Raw genomic sequence first — 21916 nt, 5'->3', positions numbered from 1 at the left:
GTTGTGGAGGGGCACTGCAAAGGTTTGGCAAGGCACCCCGGTTCTGGACGAACGTGGACCCACACAATGTGCTAGTTGATGGTGTGGGGGTGATGCGAGGGAGAAATCTAGGTAATGGGAGGCTATTTGCACTACCAACTAAGTGGGCAAAAGAGAAATTTTGCATGTGTTAGTAGTGTCAATAATAAAGTTGATAGTGACAATAGCAATACTCTTACACAAGTAATTAAGAGTTAAAGATAGAAATGACTCCAGCTACTCGATGGAAGCTTATGGCCAAATTTACAAAATGTTATTTAGTTAAAATGGTTAGGTATTAAGTTATTTAAAAAAGTTATACTTAATAAGATAACTTATTTAAATAAATATAAGTAATATATTATTAATCAAAATATTGTTATATTAAATTTTTACTATAAATGTTCTAAGATTATGTATTTGTTAATCTATTTAAAACTTTAAAATGTGTTGACTTCCATTTAATTAGTTTAAACCTATTAGTTAAGGGTTTAGAGTTTATTACATATAATGATTATATTTGGTTCCAGCATGACTTTTTTCCCATAGAACATACATGTAATTTCATTCAATTTTTTTATTAGATTATTTAGAGATATATTTGTAGACTTAATCAAAAAATATTATTATAAAATAGACTTTTGAATATGTTTTATTGCTTTAATATCAACCTTGATTAAAAAAAGACAAACTTTAATTAATAAAAAAGTAAGATAAATAGATTATATCTGTTTTTTTTACAAATATATATATATATATATATATATATATATATATATATATGTATGTATAAATCTTTTCAATACTTTATAGTCTTACATAAAAAAAATATTTATTTATTTTCTTAAAAAAATATACCGTACAAAATAAATAGGAGGACTTTATATGTAGGCTAAACGTAAGTCTGTTCCATTTTCATTTATCAATGCGTAGCTGATATTGATGTTGTAGGTAACAGCATCTAGCCAAGATTCCAACCTAGGACTTTGGGGAAAATGACATGTCACATGTCCTTCGATCATGTGTTAGATACAATGTTGATTGAGGGATGCACACGAATAAAATTTTAATTAAACAATTATTTAATGATTTTATTATACAAATATTATAAATTTGACATGGATTTTTTTTTAAATTAAGAAAAACTTATAAAATAAACCACTTTCATAAATTCAAATAAACTCATTATAAATTCTTCCAAATACCTCCTAAATTTGAATTATATTTGTTTTTACTTTTTAAATTTAAACAAATTTATTTCATTTTCATTTTATATTTATTGGAACATATTTAATTATATTTATATATTTTAAGATTTATTTTTTTGTGTTTGTTTAGTTGATTTATATTTTGTCATGAGTTTGCTTTTTCATGATTTCAATCCATATATTTAAATCTTTCCTTTTTTACTATTTAACTTATATGCTTAACGTAAATGTTTTTTTTATTTGCTCTTATTCATAAATTTATAAATATATACAAAATATAGTTTAGATCCAATAATTTAATTTGCAGTCCAGCCTTAACACCAATACTTAAATGTTGAAATGCTTCCTTTTTTTTTTTTTTTTTTTGAGATAAAGGTTGAAATACTGGCAATACTAGTTAGAACATACCCTATCGGCCTATGATCCTATCCAATGACTTCATATTTGATATCTAAACCTTGTGGCTGGGGATTCGTGGGTTGTCAAAATCGATCGATCAATTCAATTTATTTATTATACTACAAAATCTTAATTAATATAATGTCATTCTCTTTTCTTCTTTTTTTTATTATAAAAAAGGGTAATTTCAAAGATGAATAATCACCGAATGATATAGTGATGTAAAGTCTTGTTACACTTATATGAGTGAAAACTATATTTTTAATCGAAGAATTCATATTTAATTCCTGTTGTACGAAAAATTTTCTTTAACTAACATTAGTCACACACTGTAAATAAGTTAATCTTTGATCCAATGAATTAAAATATACCCTTAATCTTTGATGTAGAATATATATATATATATATATATATATATATATATATATATATATATATAATATAAGTAATCATATCAATCCTTTTAAAAATTAAATAGTTTTATGAACAGATAAAAAAAAACTCACTTCTCATCGGCTTGACTCAATTAATTTATAGTAGTTACTTTGAGAGCCATCAAAATTTAAGAACTTAAATATTGTTTATCATTTATTAGAGATATTATCGTCAAGATAAAATATATACATAAAGAACATCTCTTAATTTATGAGATAATTTTTATAATTGAGTTATGTTCAAATTTATATTTTAAGATAGTATAAAAGTCTATTTTAAATTTATTGAAGAACTTCATATTTGTCAAACTACAAACGAGATGATCTTAAGGGTGTTGGAGATTGTTGAAAAAGTTATCTAAATTAGGATCACTTCTAAATAAAGTATATAAGTGAAAAATAATTTTTATTTTATGAGTTAACTTTTAAGATTGAGTTAAACTTAAATCTATGTTCTCCTATTTATTTGTTTATTTATTGGGAAGAACTAGACTTTAATAATTTAAGTGTATTACTCGACCAAGTTATATCAACTATAACGTTTGGTTTAAGAATAAGGAACTCTAAAAGTGAATTTAGAAGTTGTTTTTTTTTTAATGAATTTAGAAGTTGTTAACGTGAGTCTATTAGAAAACTTTGTTATTATGATGCTTTTAACCAAAATTAATTCTATCGCAAAAGATAAGTTTAAATGAAAGCATGTTTTATATAAAAGCAAGAATTTTACATTAAATTTACTATAAATTTATTTTTAAAATACAAAGATTCATTTGGTTGGGTACTTAAAAAATAAATAATGAGAAATAAAATAAAATCTTGAATGGAAGAAAAAAAATAAAAGAAAGATAAATTTTGAATTTTAATTTTTATAGTAAACTTTTTTCTTTCTTATTCTTTTATTTTCAACCAAATAAAAAAAAGAATATTATTATCTATATTTTCACTGATTTTTTTTCATCCAACTAAACATTCCATAATTCATTTTAGAGAGAAATGTGTTTTTATTTTTTCTGGTTTTGGTCAAATGTAGTTAAAATTGTATTTTTATATTGGTAAAAGTGGTTTTCAAATTTTAAAAAATATTTCAGTTTAGTGGTTTTTAACTTAAAAATTATGATAAATTATTAAAAAAAGAGAGACTAAATTAAAATATTTTTTTAAAGTTTAAAACCCAAATTCATAGATATAGATAAAAAAATATAAAAAAAACTGATTATATGTTATCAAAATTATAAATATTAAAAACATATTTTGTTATCAAAAGAATCATCATTTGTAAAAAAATGTGTTATCAATCACACACAAAATTAATTCAACTAGAGATTTCAAATTTGAATTATAAGAATGGATTAAGATCCTTTTTCATTTCCATTACTCTCCATTTTTTTCAATTCTATGGTTTTAGTAAAATAAAAGTTGTAATCTTTATTTAATATGTATGAAGTCAATTTTATTTATAATAAAAAAGATAAAGTTGTGACGTCAATATAACGTTATCGTACGGTTCTGCGGTAGCCAGCGCGTGGTTTCACTTGTGAGTGTCGGCAGAAGAAAAAAGATGGAGTGGAGAGGTTCCGTCACGTGAAACTCAAACGAAGTTTTAATTCAATATTTAATAATTAATAAACGGTGGTGAAGGCATTTCCACATAGAATAGAAGAGTGTGTGCGTAATTGTGCCGACAGCACAAAGTGACAAAGTGTGGTCTTCTTGTCTTTTACTTGCATTTCTCACCTCACTTTAACCATTCCACCTCTACAAATCTTACTATTACCCCTTCACTTTCTTTTATTCTCTGTTTCCCATTTATTTCAACATGCACAAATAATAAAAGGGGAAGCAAATCTATTGTTCGTATTATTTATTAGAAAAAATTAAGAATAGAATTCACTAAACATATTTCCTCTCTCAAGGAGTAAAATTAGGAAGGGATAAGTCTAGTTTAGTTTTAGTTTTTCTTTTTAAATTAATTTTTTTATGACATAAAAATAGTAAATAATGGTAAATTAAAATTTCTGAGATGCTCTCATTTATTTATTTTTTAATTTTCTTGACATACATCACCATATAAATTATTGAATTTTTTTCTAAAAAATATGTGAATTTATTTTAATAAGTTTTGTAAGATTTGTTAACGTGTGCTTACTTTTTTTTTTATAAAGAGTATTTTAATAAGTTATGGTTACATTTTTTAAATTACACCCAAAATAGAAAATTTTAAAATATCCTTTCTAAAAACAGAAGTGAGTTGCTAATAAATTCTGCGATGAATAATTTTATTAAAAAAATATTTTGTAATTAAATTTATTTTTTAATCATTGAAAATAAGATATAAAACTTATTTAGTTTTACTCACTGTCTTTTCTACTAATTCAAATAAGTAGAAAATTGTCTTTACTTTTTTTTTTTCTTATCTAAACATTCTTCCATTTCTATTCATTCATTCATTTATTTATTTTGTTTCTATTTTACTCCCACTCCAAAAAAATAAATATTATTGTAAAAAATAGATAAAAAAGAAATAATTAATTTTCCTGCTTACTCTAAAATTATTTATATTGTTTTTAAATTTTAAATATTATTTTTTGGATTTTTAGAAGGGTATAATTGAGAAAAATAATTAATATTTTCTTGAAATTTTAAAATAACAGATAAATAAAAATGAAATTGTATATACTTTTTATGTATTTTGTATATAATTTTTTTAAGATGTCCAATAATTGAATCCCCCTGTATAGCACAGTTACATTGCGTATTAATATGAATTTCTATGATAGTATCCACAGGTTGCACATTCTAATTCTAATTCTAATAATAAATATAAAAATCTACTGGTTGCACATGTGTCGAAACTACCTAGAAAACTATCAGAAAACATTTAAAAATCTACAGTGATTGCAAGTACTCTTCGTCGCATAACATTTTTTTTTCACTTTTGTTTCTTGCACATTTTGTTGCCTTCGTTTAATTATTTCGTGTTGATTATTGTCATGCACTAATTCTTACTTAGTTTCAAAAGTAAAATGTATTATTGCCCACATGTTATCTAGTAGGGTTTAGTTTAAAGTGTCGACCTTTTCTTCAATGATATTGTGACTACTTTTTGTCAAACCAAAAAGTTTGATTTTGCGAGTTAAAGTTACAATTTCATCCAAAACATTCGTGAAATGATGAACCCTACTCTTGTAAGACTTTATTTGTATTTTTTATATTAGAAGTATCTATCAGAAAATAAAATAAAATAAAATAAATCAAATTTCACTCAAAAACTATATAAAATTAACTGTTTTTTTTATTAAAAAAATAGATAATAAATTAATTTTAACTAAAGAGAAAAGTTTATTTATTTCAACATGATTCAATTTAGAATGCAATCAAAAAGGTGTGTCGTTTCTGGCTCCTTTTATCACTGAAGTGGGATATTCTGAATGGGATTAGCAAGGAATGCACATGACATTGGTACAATGGCAGTGGCAACGGCCAATCACAACGGTGAAATCACATGTACATTGTTAATAATATAGATTCCAATAGTACTGAAAATGATATATCTAATGACCAATAAATATATAATAGATCAGTGACCCAGCTGGTTGTTCAACTCTTGCAGAGCTGAGCTTGACCTCACTATGCCTTCATAAAGAGATTGTAATGTGACATGATGAAAACGACCCATAGAATAGTCTTTTGCTGTTTTTTTTTAAAATTTTATTCTTCATATTCCTTGTTATTAAAATTCATATGTTCAGATCAAGATCTCACTTCCAATATTATATTAATGGAGTTTATAAAACAAACATAACAGATTAAGAAACAGATCAGCCAATGTTTCAATCTTGTACTAAGTTGGTGTCTGTACGTGGGAATTGAATATGTGCATGCAAATAAATTCCTTTAGATTATGAGTATGACATTTCAGTCTTTGGAATTTTAGTTTTTTTTTTATTAATTCCCAACTTTTTACAATATTTTTTTTACTTGTTTTTTTTGCTACATGTATTACAGGTTTGAAGTATCTTTTGACTTTGCTAATTACTAATATATATATGAAGCTCGTCACTTTTAAAGGAATTTTTTATTCTATTCATGCTTTTTATATATAATTTGACGTTAAAAATTAAATGAAAAAGGAGTAAAATAAATTAGATTTTAAAAAAGCATTTTTTTTAATTTTCAAAATTTAAACCATGTTTATATAATTTGGAGAATTTATTATTTAAAGATTTATTCATGTATATGCTCTTAGATCGATCTATGCATGGACTCATTATATACAGATATAAAGTCCGTTTATGAACAAATTCATATTTGGGGTGAATGAGTAAGTTCTATTTTTTTTGGGGTCCTACATTGCAAATAATGGTGCTCTTTTGAATCTCTTTACCTCTTTAATTAACCAAAAGCTATGATAACTATAAGAATCTTGTACACTTTCTTAAACTAACCTCGTTCTAAGGCATAACAATTTTGGCACTAGGATTTGAGATTTGGTTTCATTTTGCCACTAAGGGTGCATGACCCTAGGCGCATCACTTTAGCCCCCTTTTGATATTCAACTTTATTAAAATATTCCATGGTTTATAGTCTCACTAATTCAGAGAATAGAATATATTCTCACACCTTCCAGAGCAAATGTAGCTGGGATTTTCAGTAAATTAAACCTAGGCTTAAGATTTTTGTATAACATGTACTGATGGACGGTGTATACCATTTTCGTTATTTATAAGATTTCTGACTCATCTAGCTTGAATATTTGTTATTAATTTGTGTAATGATTTGTAATTACACTAATTGGGTAACTTCTTGCAAGCGATTTACCTGAATCTAACATGAGATCAATGTATGACCTTTTTTCCCAAGATTAGAGAATCAGCGCTAGCAAAATTAAGAGATTGGCTTCTCTATAAGTTTCAATCTGAGGTGGAACTAATGATAAATTTGTAAATGTTTTAAAAAAACTTTCTAATAATGTTAATGTATGTCATTTTTTCCCAAGAAAAGAGAATCAACACTAGCAAAATTAAGAGTTTGGCTTCTCTATAGTTTCAACCTGAGGTGGAACTAATGATGAATTTTCATATGTTTAACATTCTAATGTTAATGCAAGTTGTAGAAAAAGCATAGTGCATTATGGTACTTCCACAATCCCACATTTGCGCCATTGTTTTCTGATCAGCACTTCATCATAGCCATTCCACAAGGCATAACAACACTTTAACCCATAACATATCAATTATCAATGTCTATTTTTTTGAGTCCTCGAAACTGCAAATTCCAACAATATTATTTACCGTTACTAGGTTTGATTACTAGGCAGAGATACCCAATGTGAGCCCTCAAATGATTCTGCACTACTATTACAAAGCATATCATTGAGTTTGAGACATGCATTCAGCTATTCATGCTTTAGCCATATATAGTTGCCCACTTCACTTTTTATTTTAATCTTTAGTGCAAACTCATGCATTATATAATCATCTTTTCCCAAAATACATGTCACTAAAACATATAGTATAGCCCACAACTTAACTTTTTTTTTTATTCTTTAGTGCAAACTCATGCAAGATATAATCATTTTTTCCAAAAATACATTCCACAAACTATATTATATAACGGTAGCTTCCAAGTTGAATCTTTTGTTACACAAAAATTAGGCTAAGCACACCCTACAAAACCAAATGGAATACAGTCTGTTACCACCTACCGACTTCTATTTGTCACCCCCACTACATTTGTACCAGCGATGACCCATACCCTGATATCCCTAGTCCTTAACCATACCCCAAAAAATCTCTCAACCGAAAAAAAAACTTTATTAAAAAATGCGTTAGTATATTTCTATACTTAATTCTTTTTCATCCCATTTCCACTTTTTCTTTTCAAGTTTATTACATCTGTCATATTTATCAATTTCAACAAATGATATTTAACTGAATTGGTTAAATAAAATATATAAATTATATATGATTATAATTTTTTTATTATTTATCTTCCATTCTTATGAGTAAAAAAACTAATCAATTTCTCTTTTCTCATTATTTCTCTTTTTTTTTTCTATCCATATATCTCGAAAATGAAGTAAAAGTTAATGTACCTTAAAGAAATATGCCCATAAGGTTAGTTGTTTTACTATATATACACAACACCCAGTCCATATATGAAGGCACCCACCACACAATCTCAACCAAAGCCTTGACCATGAAAGCAACCCCTTTAGTGCTCTTCCTCCTCTTCACCATAGCCAAAGGGCTTCACAACCCCAAATGTGATGCTACCCATCAACATGACCATGATGGCTCAACCCTCCAAGTGTTCCATGTGTTCAGCCCATGTTCCCCATTTAGGCCCTCAAAGCCAATGTCATGGGAAGAGAGTGTCCTAAAGCTACAAGCCAAGGACCAAGCCAGGATGCAGTACCTTTCTAGCTTGGTGGCTAGGAGGTCCATTGTCCCAATTGCCTCAGGGAGGCAAATCACACAAAGCCCTACTTACATAGTGAAGGCCAAGATTGGTACCCCAGCTCAGACCCTCCTCTTGGCCATGGACACTAGCAATGATGCTTCCTGGGTCCCTTGCACTGCTTGTGTTGGCTGCTCAACAACCACACCCTTTGCTCCTGCTAAGTCCACCACTTTCAAGAAAGTTGGATGTGGTGCTTCTCAGTGCAAACAGGTATCAATATCACCATTCATTGACACTTCTGTTTAATTTCTAATAAGTAACATTTATTTAATTTATTCTGCTTTTCTTAACAATGATATTCAAATACTCGTTTATTTTAAACATTCTATTCACACCTTTTATTTTTTTACATATCTATTCTCTTATTACATCATAAATCCTATAATATGTTTTTTTTCTCTCTCAATCTTTTTATATGTCTTATACTATAATTTTTTTTTCCACTTTTTTTGAAATCATGATGAAACATCATCGTTTTTGTGGCGCGTGGACAGTTTGGATTTGTTGGATCTCATAGTTTTGACTTTTGAGTAAATCATGAGGAGTCATTATAGCTATACATTTGAAGTTATTAAAATATTTAAGGGCCAAAATTTAAATAAGTAAAACTTATTTAAATTTTAGCCCTTAAATATGGACTTGTTTTTAAAGTGCGGATAATATAAGTAATAACGTGTATTAATTCTTGATTTGATTTAAAATATATATGTTGTTAAAAGTCAAAACTTTGGTGTAACTAGATCTTTATATTTACAATATTTTCCGGAAATCTTTATGTAAAATGTCTTTCTAACATCGTGTACAACTATGTATTAATTTATGTTTTAAAAAAAACTTCGGTTTCCACTTATATGGTACTTGAAGTTGAATGTCTGTGGTTGGTACTGTTCGAAATAAGGATTATGACAAACCTTAATCAAATGTTTGGAATGATCGAAAAGAATATCTTTGGATAACGACACTCGGTCACGTTTGCTACCACTAGACACCGCATAAGTTATATTAACCAAAAAAAACTTAAATGTGATATCTTATGTATTTGTGGGTGCTTTTGTAATCAAAATTGTATTTTTATTTGGAAAATAAATAAAAAAATCAACACAATTTGATTAAGAGTACTTTATTTTTATTATGTTCATTACTTTATCCTCCTTATTAAAAAGGCATATTTATTAGCATATCACAATTATTTCATGGCTACACTGGCGCGTGTGCGTGACTTAATCATGAACATTCCAAAAGTTTTATTTTAGTCGGTGACTCTAGTTACCTTAGGAGGCAAAAAGTTCACGAGCACTTACCAAAGTTATTTGTTATTTTTCCATTTTTCCCCTTTAAAGTTCACGTTACATAAATGATAAATCTAACCTTGTGAAATTGGTAATTGTCTTACAAATATATCATACCGACTAGGTTCATAAAAAACATTTAACCTTGTGAAATTTTCAGGTACGGAACCCCACTTGCGACGGAAGCGCGTGTGCATTCAACTTCACTTATGGCACTTCCTCAGTGGCAGCTAGCCTGGTCCAAGACACAGTGACCCTAGCCACTGATCCTGTCCCAGCCTACGCCTTTGGGTGCATTCAAAAGGTCACAGGGAGCTCAGTGCCACCACAAGGGCTATTGGGCCTGGGCCGAGGCCCATTATCACTCTTGGCCCAAACCCAAAAGCTCTACCAATCTACATTTTCTTATTGCTTACCCAGCTTCAAAACACTTAACTTCAGTGGGTCACTGAGACTTGGGCCTGTGGCCCAGCCCAAGAGGATCAAGTTTACCCCTCTTCTAAAAAATCCTAGAAGATCATCACTGTATTATGTGAACTTGGTGGCTATTAGAGTTGGCCGGAGAATTGTGGATATCCCACCGGAGGCTCTAGCGTTCAATGCTAACACCGGCGCCGGCACCGTTTTTGATTCGGGTAATGTCTAATTAACACATTCTACTTCAGAAAAAAAATTGCATTTTAAGTTTATTTTCTATTAGGACATAAGTGTGTGCATTATCATTCATTATGGTGGGGTTCTCTGATTTTAATTTAATCTAACACTATCTAGACTAATTATTATGCCTGACCAACATAGTGATATACTATAAGAAAAATGAAAATTAGTAACAAAATATTTCATGAGTAATATTTCAAAATCGTCACTAATTTTTGTGTGACCTCAGCATTAGTAAGGATAAACAGTTCTTTTTCTCTAGGTTGTCATAGATTGTCATGAAATGTTCATATGATTCCTTTCCTCTAGGTTGTTTTGTATTTTGGGAGATTTACCTTTCCTTTATACCTTCAAAACATGGAGTGGTATCCTGAATAATTGTCTCCTTTTCTGTCCCAAATTTTAAGAGGAAACATAATTATATGAGAATCATGTTCCAATAAATGATGATAAGATGGTCAATTTTAAGACAAAATTGGAGTCAAAATGCTACAGAACTAATGGACCATGCATGTATGGTCACTTTCATTTTGCTCGACATGTCTTTTTGAATAGCATTCCCTGTTTTCGAGATTTAAATAAAATATAATTATTGTCACACTGCACCTCTTTTCTAAAAAAATGAATAAAGGAAAATAGTGATGTAAAAAATTCAAGAAGGTAGCGAATAACACCACTAGTACTAGTTAAAGAGATAATTCTAGATTTCTAATTAGAATAATCTTACAACATTTTCTATACACTTTTTTTTTTATCATATCTCTAAATTAGAAATTATTGTTAAACTTTGTTATATAAAAAGTGTTACTATTAAAATTATATCACACAACAATTAACAATTTCACTAATGCCTTTTCATTTTCATTTTGATTTTCTTGTCAAATATTATTAGGTACGGTATTCACCCGACTGGTTGAACCGGCCTACAACGCCGTCCGAAATGAGTTCCGGCGACGAATTGCCGTTCACAAGAAACTCACTGTGACAAGCCTAGGAGGGTTTGACACATGCTACACAGTCCCAATAGTTGCACCAACAATAACATTCATGTTCTCCGGCATGAATGTGACACTCCCACCGGACAACATCCTCATACACAGCACGGCTGGCAGCGTCACGTGCTTGGCCATGGCACCGGCGCCAGACAACGTGAACTCGGTGTTGAACGTGATCGCCAACATGCAACAACAAAACCACCGTGTGCTCTTCGACGTGCCCAACTCAAGGCTTGGTGTTGCTCGTGAGCTTTGCACTTAATACATAATAATAAGTGATTCTTAGGTCAAGAATTTTCATGATTTGTGGGTACAATAATAATCGTGTCGAATTGGCATTGCAAGTTACTCCTATTTGGGAATTCGTATTTGATCTACATATCATATGGGTTGGGGTTTTGGCATTGCTAAGAGTTTATTTGCTGACTATATAGTAGAAGATAGAGCTACATGTCTAAGGCATTGCATGTAAGTTTCCAAGTTTGAAGTTATATTTGTAGTAGTATGAAAAAGAAGAAGTTATATTTGTAGCTTTGTAATGTATGTGTCACGGGTTCATATATCTTAGCAATCCCTTGTGTCGTTTATTGAAGTTGATTGAATTGATAATGACTTCACACCATGGTACAAGTTCACGGGCTATATAGCATAATAGCATTGCCATTTTAGAAATGTGTTGCCACTCTTTTTTATGTCTTTTCTTTTATAAAACGGTGCAACTCTTTATTTTATATTTATAAATAACTTAAAAATATGCGTTTGATTAATATAGAAATAATAATTAAATTGGAGGTAAATGGTCACTCACGTATAATTTTTTTTATTGAAACTTGTGATAGCAATTTAAATTTAAAATGTAAAAAATAGTCATCGAATTTTAATTTTAGAATGTAACGTTCTGTTTTTATGTCATGTTTGTTTTACACATTTTGGTCGATTTCTGGTCTTTTTACTTAAACTTGGTTGAATTAATGAAACTTTAGTTTATTGTACAAGCTAAGGTCACGGGTTATGCTATTGTTATATCCAAAAATCATTAAATTCACAATTTGTTATTATGCATGCAACATCCAAAAGTGTGACTTGAGCACTTCCCTTCGTAATCCACCATTTCCACTTCCCCCTCCCCCTCCAAAAGCAAAGGAGGAAAAAAAAAACTCAAATGAAAATATTCTAATAAGAACTTTTTTTAGGGGATCTAATATAAAAGAACTTCTTTCCTATTTTTTTAATGTATATCTCAAGGCTAATTATTATTTTATATTTACTTTTTCTTTTATTTCATTCTTATTCAATTTTTATGTCTGTTTTCTATTTCTTTCTTCTTTCTACTTGTATGCACAAAAAAATAGTGTCTACTCAACATTTTCAGTATAAAAAAAAAATTATTTTCTTGGAAGTTAATGTATTCCAATTCACTCCTCTCTTTCTAAGGTCTCAACTAGTGGTGCTTCACTTTTTCTTGGATATTATGTTATTGATTTTATATATTAATTTTGCTGACAATTAATATTTATTGAAAAACTTGAATTACCACTTCTCTACCATGTATTTTGTATTTATAAAACAAATTAAAAGTTTGCTTAAAAAATCTGAGCTGATCAAGACATGTAGGTAGTGGTGGCTAGGGGTGGGTAAGCGGGCCGATTCGCCACGTGTAAGGCCTGCCTATATAAGTTCGCACTGGTAGCGGACCGGACCATCCCGTCCCGCATTCTTATACGGACCTAATAAATTGATTTGTCTCCGCCCCGCGGACCCCGCGGGTCAAACGAGTTGGTCTGCAGGCCTAATTGTAAAAGAATTTCAATTTCAATAAAATGCAACACAATCAAATTAAGTTCAACACAAATGTAAAAAAATATCAACAATTACATCAATAAAATAAATAATATCTTAACAAAAGAAAATCCAAACAATAAATCTAAAATATGAAACTTAAACATCTCTAACAACAAGTGATTCCATATTTGAAGTAGTTTAAGTCTTCTCCATCTCCACATCTTCATATTCTTTTCCTAAAACTCAAAATGATAATAAATATTAGAATCAACTTAAGTTAAGTGATTAAAAGACAACGATTATTACACATTATTTACCTTGCTAATCAAATCCTAGTAACCAATTTTTAGTGCATATCAAGGCTTGCACATTGTCACCAAGAAGCCTAGTTCAATATTTGTTAAGCACTCGTGAACCAATACTAAATGCCGATTTGGAAGCCATAGTTGTAATTTAGATGCTCAAAATATCACAAGCCAACAATGAGAGATCTGGATTAAGCAGGATTCTTAAGGTGTTGTAGTTGATGAAATTCTCAAACCATGGATTAAGTGGGTTTACGGGCAACCCACGAATCCCGCGGGCTAAACCCGCACAGTCTGCGGGTTAAGCAGGACAAACCCAAAAATATTACATAAACATTAACTATTTAAAAAAATTAGTTCGCTACCCGCACGGATCACGGGCCCCACGGGCTAGTCCATGGACTTGGACTTGTTTACCCATCCCTACCCATTGGGTTATACATTTTCTTATTTATTCAAGAACGCCCATTGGGTAAAAGATAATAGGTAAAAACAAGAAAATGTATAACCCAATGGACGTTCTTGAATAAATAAGAAAATCTATAACCCAATGGGCAAAAAAATGTGCAACAAAAATTCCAAAATCCAAAAATCACGGTTTAAAGAAATCCCGAAATTGTATAACCCAATAGGGTAAAAATATGCAATAGGGTCTATCTTTATCAACATGAAATCCAAAATCCAAACATCACGATGTAAAGAAATCCCAAAATTGTATACCCAATGGTTAAAAATCCGCAACAGGGTCATCTTTATAGGGCTTATAAACCTCGATTCTGTAGCGTACGAAGACTTTCCCTAAAAACACTAAACATAATTTTTAGACAGAAATGCATTTGCACAACGAAAGACACCGATTTCGTCAAATCATAAAAAGAATTTAAAACCAAAAACAACGCTTAAAATTTATCTTACTTCTGGAATATATATATGTGTGCGTGTGTGTGTTAAAACATCAGTTAGAAATTAAGATAATTGTCGAAAAATTAAAAGAAAAATAATGAAAAAGACAAATATTTATCTTCTACTTTTTTTTATTCTATCATAGAGGTTCTTTAATTATTTTTAAAATTTTATTTTATTTTATTTAAATTTAATTTTAAATCATTTTTACCATATATTTATTATATAATACTGTATTTTCTCATCAATAACATATAATATTTTATATTTTCCTTCATGTGACACTATATTCGAAGGTATCTTCATGACTAATTTCATCTATTATTAATATTTTTTTCCTCTAGGTGCGTTCATTTATTATTTAATCTAAGTTTACATTAATGATTCAGGCTTCAATCCTCAACGTCTCTTAAATACTAATCAATGTATGATTTCTTATTAGCATAAATTTCTTCTTGGAATAACATATTATCATCTATCTTATCTTCTCATAGAAGCAACATGAAAATTTTGGATGGTGACTCAATTATGTACTATGTGTGGGGTCAAAACTAGGGGTGGGAATAAGACAGACCAGGCTTTGGAAGGCCTGAGTCTAGCCTACGATGAATTTTTGAGGTCTGAGCCTGACCTATAGCCTATCAAAGGCTTTTATTTTGACCCGGTTTGACCTTTTTAAAAGCCTAGCCTGACTGGTAACCTTTTTAAAAGCCTTCTTCATCTTTAATATTCCTTTAACGTAATAGGAAAGTTAAAAGAAAAAGAAAACATTAACAGGAATCAGAAAGCCAATAAAAATAATGAGGAATATAAAAATCAAAGTCGGCTAGTTTTAAAAAAATTGTACCCAAAAAATAATAAAAGTATATATACATATATATATATAGGCTAACATATCAGGCTTATAAGGCTTTTTAATAAGCCTAAGTCTGATCTATTTAATTTAATAGGCTTTTAAAAAAGCTTGAGCCTAACCTTTTAATTAAATAGGTCAGTTTAGGCCAAGCTTTATGTAGGCCACGTCGTAGGCCCCTGTAGGCCGGCCTGGGCTATTCCCACCCCTAGTCAAAACATAGACATCCAAACAAGAAAGGGTATTAGAAAAGGTCATCCATCTTTCATGGCAAATGATCAATCGTGCGAGTAAGCTGGGTTATGTGATCTCCTTATCCGTCATAATCACCATCAACATGAAGCTTGATTTAGGGTCATTAAGGCTAAAATCAATATATCTCAATGATGAATAAAGAATCTATTTCATACGGACAAATGCATTTTTTCATTTTTAGGATCAGGGTCATCTTATAGGGCCTGTACACTTCAGATGAATAAACAATCCATCACAGAGGCAATTGTACTTTTTCGATTTTAGAATCAAGGTCAACCTTAAAGGGTTTACATACCTTTGAAGTGTTTGTTTTCCAAACTTTCTAGTTATGAGTTGAACTTGAACTTAACATTAAAATAAAAAGTGTTCAATCTGATTGGGATGGTGAATATAGACCCCTCTCTGCTTTATTAGCTTCCTATGGCGACTTTTTTTTACCAATTATGGGTAAAAAAATTTGCAATCTTCTAATCGGGGATGAATTTTAAAAAATTTAATTTGATATGGTGAATATAGACCCTCTCTGCTTTATTTGTATTTAAAAGAAAGTTAAAAAAATAAATTTAAATATATAATAAATAATATTAAGTTGATTTTATTAGTATATTTGTTGTAATTTTATTTGATATGTTATTATTTTAATTTCATTATTTATCATTTAAAACATGTTATATATATATATATATAGTTTACTTTAAATGTTTTTTATTTAAAGTTTAAATAATCTATCAATAAAAATACATAAAAAATTGAAAGACATTAAATTAGTGATATGAGTCACAAAGACGAGTACGGAGATGGGGATAACAAGAATAACAATGATGGCGAAGATGATGGTGATGGTGATGACAACGGTGGTCATCATGTTTCAGAACAATAGCAGACAATTACACGTGAACATCCTAGAACAAGAGGAGGTTGAGGCTATAGACCAAGAGAACAACAAATACAGACAAATCCAATCCATTAAGATCTAGACACATATCTAAAAGAACTCATTTTGGGACATCTTCACATTATTCGTTTAACAAATATGTAATTTTTATTTAAATATAATCAATTTTTTTAGTGACATGAGTCACGAGGATGGGGATAACAACGATAACGAAGATGAAGGTGATGGTGATGATGACAACGGTGATCATCATGTTCTTCAACAACAACAAACAATTACACGTGAGCATTCTAGAACAAGAAGAAGTAGAGGACGTAGACCAAGAGGACAACAAACAAAGACAAATTCAATCCAACAAGATGAGAGACTCAACTACATACCTAAAAGAACTCATTTTGGGACATCGTCTCATTATTAGTTTAACAAATATGTAACTTTTATGTATTTTTATTGATATATTATTTAAACTTTAAATAAAAAAACCCTATCATACTCATAAACTAGATTTCGGGTCTCAAGAACGTGTTTTCTCGGGGTACTCATCTTCAAATAAAGGTTACAAATGTTTGTCTTCAACTGATAGAATTTATATTTCTAATGATGTTTTGTTTAATGAGTTGAGGTTTCCATATTTAGATTTGTTTTCCTCTTCCTCCAGTTCAACACAGAATATTACTTCCTATTTCAGCCTCAATCTTGATCTATCTCTTCCTGTTTCAGCTTCTACTCCTTTACTTTCTCAAATGTCTTCCTCCAATTCCCTTTCAGCTCCTTCTGGTCTATTTGCTATTGCCTTAAATCAAACCTCTTCTAAATCCACCTCCCCTCGTCCCCAATCATCCAATGTAGTGTCATCTAGTGAATCTATACCAACTGTACCCTCTCCCACTCACCCTCAATCATCAAATATTGTCTCATAGTGAATCTGTGTCTGCATCAACTCTAATTCCCATTAACACTCATCCTATGCAAATTAAGTCTAAATATGGAATACACAATCCTAGGTTGCATCCTTCATTATATCTTACTCATTCTGAACCTAAAAGTGTAAAGCAGGCCCTAGAAAGTTCAGAATGGTTTGCAGCTATGTAGGAGGAGTATAATGCTCTAACGAGACCCACTTGCATTCAATTTTTCCTTTTTTTGTTCTCAATGTTTTCTCTCGTTCTCTTTGTTCCATTGGTTCTCTAAATTTGATACAAAGAGGCACAGGTGATGAACTCTACCTTGATAAACCACACACAAGGTTGTTTGTATCCAAACGCCTATAAAAGTGGTGATTCTGGTGGTTCTTGCGGTGCGTATGGTCGTGGTGCCTTTACGAACTGTGGCGCGAGCCATGGTGACGGTGGCTCTGGCAGTGATCTTGGTGGTGGACGATTTGCAAATTTTTAATGTCAAATCTATCTAAATTTGGGCACACGACTAATGTTTGCCATTTTCGATCTAATGTGACCTTCCATCCTTTTGAATATTTAACTCATTGATCCCACTACATTACAACCTATCCTATACTCTACTGGTTCAGTCAGAATCTCCAATACCTGGGTTAATCCGAATTCTAACAATCCTGGTCCAAGTCATAGTCAACCAAGTGTCATGCTCACTAGTTCAACCTCTCAAGGGATGGGCAAGTTAGTACCACCTGGATTCTAGATTCTAGAGCCAGTTTTCATGTGAATGGAGACTCACCGAATATTAAACAATTCACCCACTTTGGCATCTTTCACAGACTTACTTGTCCTCACACTCATCATCAAAATGGTGTGGTTAAGAGAAAGCATAGACATATAATTGATTTGGGTCTAACATTGTTGCATCATCATCTTTACCTTTGAAATTTTGGGATTATGCTTTTGCTACATCTGTTTATCTCATTAACAGTTTTCCCAATACTTCTCTAAAATTTGCCACTCCCTTTGCTACCTTGTTTAAAAAGGAACCTAATTATCATTTTCTTAAAACTTTTGGGCATGTTTGTTTTCCTTTATTGGACCATGTCACACACATAAACTGAATTTTCGTTCTCAAGAATGTTCATTCCTAGGGTATTTTTCTTCCCACATGGGTTACAAATGCTTATCTTCTTCTAGTAGAGTGTACATTTCTAAAGATGTTTTGTTCAATGAATTAAGGTTTCCCTATTTTGATTTGTTTCCCACTTCTACCAGTTCAATCACTAACTTTGATTCCTACTTTAGTCTCAATCCAAATCTTTCTCCACCCTTTGTCTCTTCCATTCCTCAAACATCTCAAGTGTCTTGTACAACTTATGTTCCCCTTGTTCCTCCTAGGTTTTCTCATTTATAAACTGAATCTCCTAGCACCATTGTGTTTGTACCTCAAAATTATACTTCCATTGTATCTACCTCTATTCAGCTTGTCAATTCAGAGTCTACTACCCTTGCTTCATCTTCTTCAGAATTTATTTCTATACCAAATTTTGTACCAGTTAATACTTATCCTATGCAAACAAGGTCTAAGTCTGGTATTCACAACCCTAGGTTACATCCTTCTATGTTTCTTACTCATTTTGAGTCTAAAACTATAAAACAAGCTTTGGCAAATGCAGATCGACTTACTGCTATGCAACAAGAGTATAATGCCTTGCTAAAGAACAGAACTTGGGACTTGGTACCATTAGCTCCTAATAGGCAAGCTATTGGTTGTAAATGGGTTTTAAGGGTAAAGGAAAATGTTGATGGTTTCATTAACAGGTTTAAAGCTCGGTTGGTAGCCAAGGAATTTCATTGAGTTCATGGTTTTGATTTTCATGAAACCTTTTATCATGTGATCAAACCTGTTACTATTCGGATCATCCTTACTCTGGCTTTGTCTCATGGGTGGAAATTATTTCAACTTGATGTAAATAATGCTTTTCTGAATGGGTCACTTGAAGAAACTATTTTCATGACTCGGCCTCTTGGTTTTGAAGTTACAGATAAGTCATTGGTCTGCAAACTCAACAAAGTCATTTATGGCTTAAAACAAACTCCAAGACAGTGGTTTGACAGACTACAATCTACTCTATTGTAGTTTGGTTTTATTCGGAGCAAATGTGATTCATCTTTATTCATTTTTTGCCAACAAATACATGTTGTTTATCTCTTGGTCTATGTAGATGATATTATTCTAATAGGTAGTTCAACTTCACTAATACAACAACTTACATACAAGTTTAACACTGCTTTTTCACTCAAACAGCTTGGTTATCTAGATTATTTCCTGGGTCTGGAAATTAAGTATCTTCTCAACAATTCTATCCTTATGACTCAGAGCAAATACATTAGATATTTCACAACACTAATATGGTTAAAGCTCACTCTATTTCTTCTCCAATGGTATCCAACTGCAAGTTGTTTTAACATGGTGTTAATGCCTTTCATGATCCAACCTTATACAGGTCTGTAGTTGGTGCAATACAGTATGCTACCCTTACTAGACCTGAGATTAGTTTTGTTGTCAACAAAGTTTGCCAATTTATGGCTGCTCCTTTGGATTCTCATTGGACAGTGGCAAAAAGGATATTAAGGTATCTAAAGGGCACTTTGTTTCATGGTTTGCTTCTTCAACCTACATTTGTTACAAAGCCCTTAATTATTCAAGCTTTCTGTGATGTTGATTGGGCATCTAATGTGGATGACAGACACTCTACCTCAGGGACTGCTATTTTTCTTGTTCCAAATTAATTTCTTAGTGGTCTCGAAAGCAAAAAGTCATTGCCAGGTCTAGTACAAGAGTATTGCAATATAGTTCAGATTTCCACTAAATTAACTTGGATTCATACTCTGCTAACAAAATTGCAAGTATCATTCACCACTCATGTTATTTTTTGTGATTCTCAGAGTGCAATTTCTATTGCACCCAATCCAGTTTTTCAGAGTCATACCAAACACATGGAAATTAATGTCTTTTTTATAAGAGAGAAGATTCAAGCCAAACAACTTACTATTGTCCATGTTTTAGCTCCAGATCAGTGGGTTGATATTCTCACCAAGCCTCTACATCACGATTTGAAGTTTGTCGAGCCACACTCAATGTGAAGAGTGTTTCTCCTCAAAAATCCCCCCCTTGAGTTTGAGGAATGGGGGTATTTGAGTATGTTGTCAATCAACTGTGAAAACAGTTTTGTAAATTAATTGTAAGAGATGTTAGATTTTGCTAACAGCACCCATCTAGTGATAAGTTATCATAATATAGTGGTAACGGCAGTTAGTTTTGACTAATTGCACCTCCTTAATATTCAAAGTTGTACTTTGTTAGAGTTGGTTAGAATCTGTTAGAGTTGGTTACAATCAGTTAGAATAACATAATAGAGGTCTATATATACCTCTTTTTGTAACCTTCTATAATCAACTTTCGATGATCAATAAAATCAGCTTTCCTATTCTATAAGTTTTCTCTTTTTTCTCTCTTTCTCAGTTTATTCAACATAACCACAGTTTTTCGATTTCAGGGTCAGGGTCATTCTTGTATATCAAAATTTTGCAGATGATGAATATAGAATTTCATTTCATAGAGGCAACCACACATTTCCAATTCCAAGGATAGGGCCATTCTTGTATATCGAAATCTTGCAAATGATGAATATAGAATTTCATCTCAAAGGCAAGCAACCACACTTTTCCGATTTCAGGGATAGAGTCATTCTTATATACCAAAATTTTGCAAATGATAAATATGGAATTCCATCTCATAGAGGCAACCACACTTTTTCGATTTCAGGGTCAAGGTCAAGAACATTCTTGTATACCGAAATTTACCAGATGATGAATATAGAATTTCATCTCATAGAGGCAACCATATATTTCTGATTTCAAGGACATGATCATTCTTGCATACCAAAATTTTGCAGATGATGAATATAGAATTTCATCTCATAGAGGCAACCACACTTTCTGATTTCAGGGACAGGGCCATTCTTGTATACCAAAATTTTGCAAATGATTATAGAATTTCATCTCGTAGAGGCAATCACACTTTTTCGATTTCATGGGCAAGGTCATTTTAATATATTGAAATTTCGCAAATGATGAATATAAAATTTCATCTCATAGCAGCAACCACATTTTCCGATTTCAAGGACAGATCATTCTTGTATATCAAAATTTTGAAGATGATGAATATAGAATTTCAATTGCCATAAGAACTAATAAATATAATATGAATCAAATTCATCAATCAAATTGATCTATTTAACATGCAACCTTTATTCACAATTGATGCAAATGGCCTCAATGATTCTTTAAAAACTACTCCAATTCTCTGTGACTATATTGAAATAAAATATACGAAGATAAAAATAGATAAAAAAAACATTATATACTTAAAATAATATTCAATTAATTAAACTTTTAAAAAAACAAATCAAGAATAATTGTTCCTTACAAATATTATTGTGTATAGCTAAATTAAGACTACATAACATTATCACTTCTTAAAATGTGAACTGAGCAACCAA

At 30.8% G+C, this 21916-nt stretch overlaps 1 protein-coding gene across 1 annotated transcript; it reads left to right on the top strand.

Moving 5' to 3' along the window:
- The first annotated feature begins 8204 nt into the window (after positions 1–8204).
- Positions 8205–12104, top strand: LOC114376799 (aspartyl protease AED3-like). Its single transcript, XM_028335076.1, has 3 exons — positions 8205–8731; positions 9971–10445; positions 11360–12104. The coding sequence occupies exons 1-3, from the start codon at positions 8258–8260 to the stop codon at positions 11722–11724; spliced, it is 1314 nt and encodes a 437-aa protein (XP_028190877.1). The 5' UTR covers positions 8205–8257; the 3' UTR covers positions 11725–12104.
- Positions 12105–21916: the final 9812 nt, after the last annotated feature.

Source organism: Glycine soja, chromosome 11 (assembly GCF_004193775.1).
Source record: "Glycine soja cultivar W05 chromosome 11, ASM419377v2, whole genome shotgun sequence".
Taxonomy (NCBI): Eukaryota; Viridiplantae; Streptophyta; class Magnoliopsida; order Fabales; family Fabaceae; genus Glycine; species Glycine soja.
This window is presented reverse-complemented; position numbering and strand designations above follow the sequence as displayed.

What these genes read in the sequence shown, in the direction of transcription:
- LOC114376799 (XM_028335076.1), top strand. Translation starts at nt 8,258, where the DNA reads ATGAAAGCAACCCCTTTAGTGCTCTTCCTCCTCTTCACCATAGCCAAA. An exon ending in GTGCTTCTCAGTGCAAACAG is followed by an intron (nt 8,732 to 9,970) that starts GTATCAATATCA and finishes TGAAATTTTCAG; the next exon opens with GTACGGAACCCCACTTGCGA. An exon ending in CGGCACCGTTTTTGATTCGG is followed by an intron (nt 10,446 to 11,359) that starts GTAATGTCTAAT and finishes AAATATTATTAG; the next exon opens with GTACGGTATTCACCCGACTG.